This window comes from Cherax quadricarinatus, chromosome 5 (genome assembly GCF_038502225.1).
Source record: "Cherax quadricarinatus isolate ZL_2023a chromosome 5, ASM3850222v1, whole genome shotgun sequence".
NCBI lineage: Eukaryota > Metazoa > Arthropoda > Malacostraca > Decapoda > Parastacidae > Cherax > Cherax quadricarinatus.
In genome coordinates this window covers 7124301-7135902 of record NC_091296.1, presented here as the reverse complement: position 1 = coordinate 7135902, position 11602 = coordinate 7124301, and the positions used below count along the sequence as shown (strand labels likewise).

The following is an 11602-nucleotide window of genomic DNA, read 5'->3' as shown; positions in this document are numbered from 1 at the left end:
GTGCAATATGCCAAAGCCCCTTGTATGCAGAGCATTATGAGCACCCTTAAAATTAACTTAAGATTAACTAAGCAATGATATATTCAGTGGTAAATACATTATTGTAAACAGATAACAATTTAGCACAAATGAGTATTACAAAGACAGGTCATATGGATGGATAAGGAAGACTTCTTAGTGTCTATAACAAGAACAACAAGATGCCACAGTTGTAAACTGACAAGAGGCCACAACTGTAAACTGAGGCCATAGTTGTAAACTCACAAGAGGCCACAGTTGGTCACCTCCCGGTTAACAAAACATTCCCGCTAAAGTCCTTAACCCCCTTCCCTCTGCCCTTCGTCCTGTCTCCCCACTTACTGTATTTGGTTTCGTCTCTCCCTCACACCCCTTCCCTTTATCTCTTCAAGTTTGGTCCTCAGCTTTAAAAGATTTTCTCCCAAGTTGTGTAGCTTTTCATCAGCAGCAATAATCCTTCTCTCTTTTACCTTGTCAACCTGCAGTACTTCCTTCATCTTCTCCTTAACCTCTGTGCCGAGATGGAGGAGAGTTTTTATCTTCCTCACTGCATCCATCATGTGTGCATCCAGCAACGTTCCCTTCTCTGCCCACGAATAGTGTGTGTGTGTGTGTGTGTGTAGCCCATGTTTGATAAGATAAGATATAGAATAAGAATTTGTTAGCCGAGTACTGTCAGTATGCTTGCTCAGCATCTACCCTTCAGGCAGTTGTGAGTCGTTGCCTGTGTGAGGACATCAATGTGAGGGCAGCAGTGCAAGAGCGTCAGCTTGAGATTGTTAGTATGATGATAGTATGAACTCGACAGTGCAAAGAAGTCAGTGTGAGGTCGTCTGTGTAAGGGCATCAGTGTGAGGGTGTCAGTATGAAGGCGGCAGTGTGAGAACATCAGTGTGAGAACAGTGTAAACTCGTCAGTGCAAAGGCGTCAGTGTAAAGGCGGCAGTGTGAGAACATCAGTGTGAAGACACTTGCCAAGGACATCACTTCTGACAAAAGTTAGTCTAGAGTTTACTTCCAGGTGACTTAGAGCGACCTCAGCAATTCCCTTTAACTATATAAGTTTTATAAGTTTTAAATACTGTTGATACAGTAGCTGAAAAAAAGTCTTCGGTTGAAGTTAAAAGAATAAGATGATGCGTAGTGATACAAACGTTGCGTAGTTTAAGAACATATTAAGAGCATGTGTGATATATTTTCTGATTCAATGTAATTCCTTAAGTTTTTTTAATATCGTTGCAGTAAATCTGCTCATCTGACTATTGAAATCATTGTGGAATTATCAACAACTGTTATTGTACTTGGGAATTAAACATTACGTATAAGCTTTCACTGTTGTTATAAGGATTAATAATCTGCTGATATAATGGTTACACTTAAGTATTAAACGATTATTATAGTCTAGGAAAAGTGCTGAATCAGTAAGGGTCGTATAGCGCCAGTTAAGTGGGAGGTAATCAAGTATGATCCATAAAATAGTAGGCAGCTCCAGTTACTTGGATGAAAAAGGCAAATGCAGGTTTATGTAATCATTTACTGACGACATTTGGCCCAGACAATAGACTTAGTAAAGTCACAAACAGATAAATCTAGAAAGAGAAAGTGAACACAGAAATAGTGAGTAGTACTGAGATGAACAAGTGGGATGTGCAGCAGGGGTAAACTGATTGACAAGAGGCCAAGTTATTTTTCTGGCAAGACGTTCAACTAAATTGTAGAAACAGTTATTCTAGTTAAAAGTGTTAAATATAGTCATGAGCGCAAATTTAATGCATATCTTTCCTGGGTGTCATTTGCCTTGGCAACAATTAGCGCATCATTCCAGTTCATCAACTGGTAGTGGGAAGTATGATGTATTATGGAGTTTTTTGAGAACCTTCAAAACTAGGGATGCCAAGCCCATGATGACACTCTTCAGGTCACTTGTTTTATCTAGGCTGGAATATTGCTGCACGCTAACAGCACCTTTCAAGGCAGGTGAAATTGCTGACCTAGAAAATGTACAGAGAACCTTCACGGCGCGCATAACGGAGATAAAACACCTCAATTACTGGGAGCACTTGAGGTTCCTGAGCCTGTATTCCCTGGAATACAGGCGGGAGAGATACATGATTATATACACCTGGAAAATCCTAGAGGGACTGGTACCGAACTTGCACACGAAAATCACTCACTACGAAAGCAAAAGACTTGGCAGACGATGCAACATCCCCCCAATGAAAAGCAGGGGTGTCACTAGCACGTTAAGAGACCATACAATAAGTGTCAGGGGCCCGAGACTGTTCAACTGCCTCCCAGCATGCATAAGGGGGATTACCAACAGACCCCTGGCAGTCTTCAAGCTGGCACTGGACAAGCACCTAAAGTCGGTACCTGACCAGCCGGGCTGTGGCTCGTACGTTGGTTTGCGTGCAGCCAGCAGTAACAGCCTGGTTGATCAGGCTCTGATCCACCAGGAGGCCTGGTCACAGACCGGGCCGCGAGGGCGTTTACCCCCGGAACTCTCTCCAGGTAAACTCCAGGTATTAAGATCTGAGATACACTTGTCTATCGCTCTGGATATCTACCATACATAGAGTAGGTAACAGTTGTTAGGTGCTCTGTTCCCGAACACAGAATACTGTGTTCGGTCTTCTCGCCCCATCCTCAATATTCACATTTACCGGGTTTTAATTCAGGTAACTACTTATACGATCAATCTTGAAATCTGTCCATATTCATTTGGGTATTTCCCTTTCCTTATCTTTTTATTCTCCTCATTAATTTTACATCCTCATCAAACAAGGATACAACCGATTCAGTCCCATCCGGACTGTCGTTCCATGCACTTCAGTTTTTGCCGGTGGCTTATAATATAATAAATACTTTCTACAGTCTAAAAAAATACAATCCTTTCATTCATATCTCTCTTGTCTTACATCCGTTACTTTGTCACAAGCTCCAAGTTGATAAGACAAGATTTACATCTCAGAATCCGTGCTAGTTATTATACCACTGCTCGATAATCTGCATTACCTTGCAGGGTATACATATTAGGAAACTGGTGTGTAGTGTGTGTTTTAGGTAGACGTAGTAGTCATGGCTATGTGTGTGTGTTTCAGGTAGCTCTAATATGAGGTTCAATGTGACAAGATTGTCACTGGTACTGAACCTTGTGCTGTCGTCATGTGTTTGGCTCATGTTCCTCAGAGATGAATACGTTGAGCAATCTACTCTTGTCGCAGTGATAACGTGAGTAATCTGCAGTATTCATTATGTAAATAATTTGTTGCAGTCATTTCATGAGTCATCTGCTGTCATCACATGAGTAACACTAGACTTGATTAGGTCGTTACACTAAGAGAGGTATTCCTTGTATCATATAACCCCAGTCCACTGTACCTCTACCCATCAAAGAAATTAAAAACCCTGAGTGAACAGAGAAACTAAAAGTCAATCCATACAAGTCCAAGAGCTGGAGATAATACCTTCAAGAGCACCAGATACTTTAGAGTTAATACATTCTAGAAAACTAGATTACAGCGTAACACCCTAAAAAGGAACAGAACACCATCAAGAGGCACTTGAAATGTATTTAAATATAACAGATCTGTCTGTATATGTCCACCTTCAAAATACCATAACGAAGAAAATTTTCAAAATATTTAATTATATATTTGTGGTTAAATAAAAGTTTTCACTACTCCACTATTCTTAAGAAAGAAAAATTAATTTAACAAATGTAACTGGCTACATAACTATTAATGTTATGTTTATTAGTTTCTAAAAATGCATTATACTTCTTAACATGTTTATATTTTTAAGGCAAACGAATCTGTCGGAGAAACAACTTTCATGTGACTGGGAGGAAGATGAAATAATTGAGGATGAAGCAGAGAACTCGGTGTTGAAGAAGATGTATAGTGACATCAGCGAGTGTGCCAACTCTGTAGTACGACCCAGCAGTTACCAGCGTGGACATTACTGGGTACTGGAGAACTACCTGCCTGCTGCTTACACCTTCCCTTGTAACAACACCATTACCTATACTACCCATGCTGACTATACCTTCCTTAACAACCTGGTGCCTCTCACCACTCGCTGGCAGGTTTGTACCTTACACTGTACCTTATACTGTACCTCATACTGTACCTCACACTGTATCTTACACTGTACCTCACACTGTTCCTCAAATGAACCTTACACTGTACCTCACACTATACCTTATACTGTACCTTACACCTTCCCTTGTAACAACACCATTACCTACACTACCCATGCTGATTACACCTTCCTTAACAACCTGGTACCTCTCACCGCTCGCTGGCAGGTTTGTACCTTACACTGTACCTTACACTGTACCTTACACTGTACCTTACACTGTACCTTATACTGTACCTCACACAGTATCTTACACTGTATGTAACACTGTCCCTCATACTGTACCTTACACTGTACCTCACAGTGTACATCACAATGTACCTTACACTGTACCTCACACTGTACATCACACTGTACCTTACCCTGTACCTCACAGTGTACATCACAATGTACCTTACACTGTACCTCACAGTGTACATCACAATGTACCTTACACTGTACCTCACACTGTACATCACACTGTACCTCACACTGTACCTCACACTGTACCTTACACTGTACCTCACACTATACCTCACACTGTACCTTACACTGTACCTCACACTGTACCTCACACTGTACCTCACAACGTACCTCACACTGTACCTCACACCATACCTCACACTGTACCTCACACCGTACCTCACACTGTACCTCACTGTACCTCACACTGTACCTCGCACCGTACCTCACACCGTACCTCACACTGTGCCTCACACTGTACCTCACACTGCACCTCACACTGTACCACAGACTGCACCTCACACCGTTCCTCACACTGTACCTCACACTGTTCCTCATAATGTACCTTACACTGTACCTCACACTATACCTTATACTGTACCTTACACCGTCCCTTGTAACAACACCATTACCTACACTACCCATGCTGATTACACCTTCCTTAACAACCTGGTACCTCTCACCGCTCGCTGGCAGGTTTGTACCTTACACTGTACCTTACACTGTACCTTACGCTGTACCTCACACTGTACATCACACTGTACCTTACACTGTACCTCACACTATACTTCACACTGTACCTCACACTGTACCTCACACTGTAACTCACACTGTACCTTACATTGTACCTCACACTATACCTCACACTGTACCTTACACTGTACCTCACACTGTACCTCACACTGTACCTTACACTGTACCTCACACTATACCTCACACTGTACCTTACACTGTACCTCACACTGTACCTCACACTGTACCTTACACTGTACCTAATACTGTACCTCACACTGTACCTCACACTGTACCTCACACCGTACCTCACACTGTACCTCACACCGTACCTCACACTGTACCTCACACCGTACCTCACACTGTACCTCACTGTACCTCACACTGTACCTCGCACCGTATCTCACACCGTACCTCACACTGTACCTCACACTGTACCTCACACTGCACCTCACACTATACCACAGACTGTACCTCACACCGTACCTCACACTGTACCTCACACCGTACCTCACACCGTACCTCACACTGTACCTCACACTGTACTTCACACTGTACCTCACACTGTACCTCACACTGTACCTCACACTGTACCTCACACCGTACCTCACACTGTACCTCACACTGTACTTTACACTGTACCTCACACTGTATCTCACACTGTACCTCACACTGTACCTCACACTGTACCCCACACTGTACCTCACACTGCACCTCACACTGTAACACAGACTGTATCTCACACTGTACCTCACACTGTACCTCACACTGTACCACAGACTGTACCTCACACTGTACCTCACACTGTACCTCACAATGTACCTCACACTGTACCTCACAATGCACCTCACACTGTAACTCACACTGTACCTCACACTGTACCTCACAATGTACCTCACAATGTGCCTCACAATGTACCTCACAATGTACCTCACACTGTACCTCACAATGCACCTCACACTGTACCTCACACTGTACCTCACACTGTACCTCACACTGCATCTCACACTGTACCAGACTGTACCTCACACTGTACCTCACAATGTACCTCACACTGTATCTCACACTACCTCACACTGTACCACAGACTGTACCTCACTGTACCTCACACTGTGCCTCACACTTCCTCACACTGTACCACAGATTGTACCTCACACTGTACCACAGATTGTACCTCACACTGTTCCTCACACTGTACTACAGATTGTACCTCACACTGTACCTCACACTGTTCCTCACACTGTACCACAGATTGTACCTCACACTGTTCCACAGATTGTACCTCACACTGCACCTCACACTGTACCTCACAATGTACCTCACACTGTATCTCACACTACCTCACACTGTACCACAGACTGTACCTCACTGTACCTCACACTGTGCCTCACACTTCCTCACACTGTACCACAGATTGTACCTCACACTGTACCACAGATTGTACCTCACACTGTTCCTCACACTGTACTACAGATTGTACCTCACACTGTACCTCACACTGTTCCTCACACTGTACCACAGATTGTACCTCACACTGTACCACAGATTGTACCTCACACTGCACCTCACACTGTACCTCACAATGTACCTCACACTGTGCCTCACACTGTTCCTCACACTGTACCACAGATTGTACCTCACACTGTGCCTCACACTGTACGTCACACTGTACCACAGATTGTACCTCACACTGTACCACAGATTATACCTCACACTATGAACCACAAACATTGTTTCATGTTACTTCGTTATTATTTTACAAATTTTTCAGCAACAAGTCTCTTTAAATAAGTTTAAATTAGATTCACGCAGTGACTTAAATGTTACAACGGAAAGTTTTAACTGAGGTGTAAGCAGTGTACATAAGAGTGCTTGAGAATGACGATCATGTTTAGTACCTTAGATCAATAGCGCCCTTGACAATCATCATCTCGCCTGCAATAATTTATCAGTAATACATTGTGTTCAGGGTCCGGTGAGTGTAGCTGTGTATGCTCCGGGAGATGACTTCGACAACACTATCAACACTATTGTCTACTTGCGCAACTGTGGCAGCGCAGATATTACAAACTTAGTCACTTTCCATCTTTACTTCGACGTCTCTCACTTCCCTTCACAGGTAAGTGTTGGTCTTAAATGTTGGTGACTATCAGGGCTGCCATGGTGTGTTACAGCTAAATATAATTCACATTATGGTGGTATACTCCACATATTGTTATAACTAGACGATGTTTCGGTCAGTCCTAGACTTCCGATCGATGACGTAATAATGGTGAACGATAGAACGACACGTCGTCGTTTAGTCAAGTCTGTGCACGTCAGTAATAAAGACACACACACACACACACACACACACACACACACACACACACACACACACAGTCATGGTATATGCAGGATAAACGCACACGTTTTAGGTATTAACTTAAGGGGCACGTCAGTTTCCCTCAATTGTCCTCAAAGATTTGTTAAGTTATACCATGAATTAAGGAAAGTTCCTAGACTTCACCTTACGAAACAGACAAATCAAATGCGATAGTAATTACGGAGAAGGTAGATTAAATGGGGAAAAATAAACACGATATTAGGAGACGGAAACTCAAGCGCCTCTTGATCTTTAGAAACATATATACGTACAGTATATATGACAAGTATTCGCTGATAACTCTTCCCTTCTCTCCCTTCCATCCCTCACTCTGGTCTGGACATATCCTTCTACAGTCCTGGTCTGGACATATTTCCCATATCGCCGTTGAACTTATAATTAATTAAAACAAGGAGTATTAACTCATTTTTACTGGAATTCACTAGTGCTCAGCAGCGTTTGGAGAATGTACCTGTATAACATAATAAACAACATATACACAAATACTGACATAATTGTTGCAAAAGGTATGTTCAAACAGAGGTTACAACAGAATGCGTGTGTTTAGGCTGGCTTCTGTTACCTAGCAAGGTCTTACAGGTTGTGGAGACAGGGGATACAGAAAGATACTATCCTGGGAGGTGAAATAAATTTAAGATGTCATGGAGTCGTCAGTATGGCGCCTTGATAAGCCCCATGATGGTTACTTCTGGTACCTTGAGATATCCGCTTTACTGGTTATTCCTCTGGTCGCGGTGCTGTCCCACGCGTTAAACCCTCTACAGAGCAAGAATTAATAATTCCCATTGAAATGGTGTGTTACTACTACAAAACAGGGTTCTGTAGCGAGCTACAGTATTTCGTATTTCACGTCATTGTTGCTAATACAGTTACTAACACAGATTCTGGCTATAATTACAGTTGTTTCTTAGGTCCATTAACATTTAATTCGTTTTCTTTTAGAATTAACAGCCTACTATAAAATTTAAGAGTATTGGAAGGGCAGACTTAAATAAAACTTATAATATAGTTCACTCAAGAGATTAGGACAATAATTACATCACTCTCCATTGTATGATAAACCAAGATAACGTTTACATACATGCTGACATTCACCTATTAATGATGTAAATATGGCTGTACGTTATATGAAAGTAAATACAGGATATAGCAGAAAGATATCTCCGTATTTCATAACCTCAGACCTCTGTATCGCCATGTACATGAAAGGAATAGTGTAAAGTGTACCATAGATCTCTTAATGAAGTTAAATATTAGGCAACTACAGTACCTGCTGCCAGACAACTACAGTACCTGCTACAACTACAGTACCTGATGCCAGACAACTATAGTACCTGCTACAACTGCAATACTTGCTACAACTACAGTACCTGGTGCTAGACAACTACAGTACCTGGTGCTAGACAACTACAGTACCTACTACAACTGCAGCATCTGCTACAAATACAGTACCTGCAACAACTGCAGTACCCGCTACAACTACAGTACCTGCTGCAACTGCAGCATCTGCTACAACTACAGTACCTGCTACAACTGCAGTACCTGCTACAACTGCAGTACCTGCTACAACTGCAGTACCTGCCACAACTCAAGTACATGCTACAACTCCAGTACCTGCTACAACTGCAGTACCTGCTACAACAGCAGTACCTGCTACAACTCCAGTACCTGCTACAACTAAAGTACCTGCTACAACTGCAGTACCTGCTACAACTACAGTACCTGCTACAACTACAGTACCTGCTAAAACTGCAGTACCTGTCACAACTGCAGTACCTTCTACAACTGCAGTACCTGCTACAACCACAGTACGTGTTACAACTCCAGTACCTGCTACAACTACAGTACCTGGTACAACTGCAGTACTTGCTACAACTACAGTACCTGCTACAACTGCAGTACCTGCTACAACTGCAGTACCCGCTACAACTGCAGTACCTGCCACAACTGCAGTACCTTCTACAACTGCAGTACCTGCTACAACTCCAGTACATGCTACAACTAGAGTACCTGCTACAACTGCAGTACCTGCTACAACTGCAATACCTGCTACAACTACAGTACCTGCTACAACTGCAGTACCTGCTACAACTGCAGTACCTGCTACAACTACAGTACCTGTTACAAATACAGTACATGCTAAAACTGCAGTATCTGTCACAACTGCAGTACCTTCTACAACTGCAGTACCTGCTACAACTACAGTACGTGCTACAACTCCAGTACCTGCTACAACTACAGTACCTGGTACAACTATAGTACCTGCTACAACTGTAATACCTGCTACAACTAAAGTACCTGCTACAACAACAGTACCTGCTACAACTGCAGTACCTGCTACAACTGCAGTACCTGCTACAGCTGCAGTACCTGCTACAACTACAGTACCTGTTATAACTACAGTACCTGTTACAACTACAGTACCTGTTACAACTACAGTACCTGTTACAACTACAGTACCTGCTACGACTATAGTACGCTCTACAACTACAGTACCTGCTACAACTACAGTACCTGTTACAACTACAGTACCTGTTACAACTACAGTACCTGTTACAACTACAGTACGTGCTACAACTACAGTACCTGTTAAAACTACAGCACCTGTTACAACTACAGTACCTGTTACAACTACAGTACCTGTTACAACTACAGTACCTGCTACAACTACAGTACGTGCTACAACTACAGTACCTGTTACAACTACAGTACCTGTTACAACTACAGTACCTGCTACAACTACAGTACCTGTTACAACTACAGTACGTGCTACAACTACAGCACCTGTTACAATTACAGTACCTGTTACAACTACAGTACCTGTTACAACTACAGTACCTGCTACAACTATAGTACGTGCTACAACTACAGTACCTGTTACAACTACAGTACCTGCTACAACTACAGTACGCTCTACAACTACAGTATCTGTTACAACTGCAGTACCTGTTACAACTACAGTACCTGTTACAACTACAGTACCTGTTACAACTACAATACCTGTTACAACTACAGTACCTGCTACAACTACAGTACGTGCTACAACTACAGTACCTGTTACAACTACAGTACCTGTTACAACTACAGTACGCTCTACAACTACAGTACCTGTTACAACTACAGTACCTGTTACAACTACAGTACCTGTTACAACTACAGTACCTGCTACAACTACAGTACGCTCTACAACTTCAGTACCTGTTACAACTACAGTACGTGCTACAACTACAGTACCTGTTACAACTACAGTACCTGTTACAACTACGGTACCTGTTACGACTACAGTACCTACTACAACTACAGTACCTGCTACAACTACAGTACCTGCTACAACTACAGTACCTGCTTCCATCATTCAAGTGTTGTGTGAAGGCTCAATACACATCATCTCATTATGTCAGGTATAAAAAAGTTAGGGTGAACCAGCGTCCTGGTAAAACAAAGTTAGTGGTAAGAAATAAGAAAATTCTTTATCATTATGAGGGTAATTTGTAATTTTTATATATTAACTTCTGAGTTACAATAAGAAGCGTTTCCACATACTGAGAATGTGTTTCTGACCTCACAGTGTCACACAATCTCTGATCATATTACTTAATGCACTGTGACTGTATGGTGCAGGTACCGCCGGCAGAGGAAGTGCTGACCAGGAAGAGTGAGTGTTCTCAGCAGGTGAACCTGAGCTCAGTGAGCACTTACCGTTACCAACAAGGACTCTTGTACCCTGTCAACGTGGCCAGGAACACCGCCAGACTGGCTGCCAAAACTTACTTTGTTCTGCCTTCAGACATTGAACTCTATCCTTCCATCAACTTTATACCAGGTGAGTTAATGAGAGGGAGAGAGAGAGAGAGAGAGAGAGAGAGAGAGAGAGAGAGAGAGAGAGAGAGAGAGAGAGAGAGAGAGAGAGAGAGAGAGAGAGAGAGAGAGAGAGAGAGAGAGAGAGAGAGAGAGAGAGAGAGAGAGAGAGAGAGAGAGAGAGAGAGAGAGAGAGAGAGAGAGAGAGAGAGAGAGAGAGACAGACGAGAGAGAGAGAGAGAGAGAGAGAGAGAGAGAGAGAGAGAGAGAGAGAGAGAGAGAGAGAGACAGACAGACAGACAGACAG

The 11602-nt window shown here is 42.7% G+C and overlaps 1 protein-coding gene across 3 annotated transcripts in view; it reads left to right on the top strand.

The window, feature by feature from the left end:
- Window positions 1-693: 693 nt before the first annotated feature.
- LOC128684973 (beta-1,4-glucuronyltransferase 1) overlaps window positions 694-11602 on the top strand; it is a 28326-nt gene continuing 17417 nt past the window's right edge. For 2 of the 3 annotated variants that reach the window (XM_070099650.1, XM_070099643.1), the window contains exons 1-5: window positions 694-1015; window positions 3119-3248; window positions 3822-4104; window positions 7081-7230; window positions 11119-11320. In XM_070099650.1, the coding sequence (XP_069955751.1) occupies window positions 3130-3248; window positions 3822-4104; window positions 7081-7230; window positions 11119-11320 (754 nt within the window). In that variant the 5' untranslated portion in view covers window positions 694-1015; window positions 3119-3129. The remainder of the gene's footprint in view (window positions 1016-3118; window positions 3249-3821; window positions 4105-7080; window positions 7231-11118; window positions 11321-11602) is intronic. The other variant, XM_070099651.1, reaches the window with a different exon arrangement.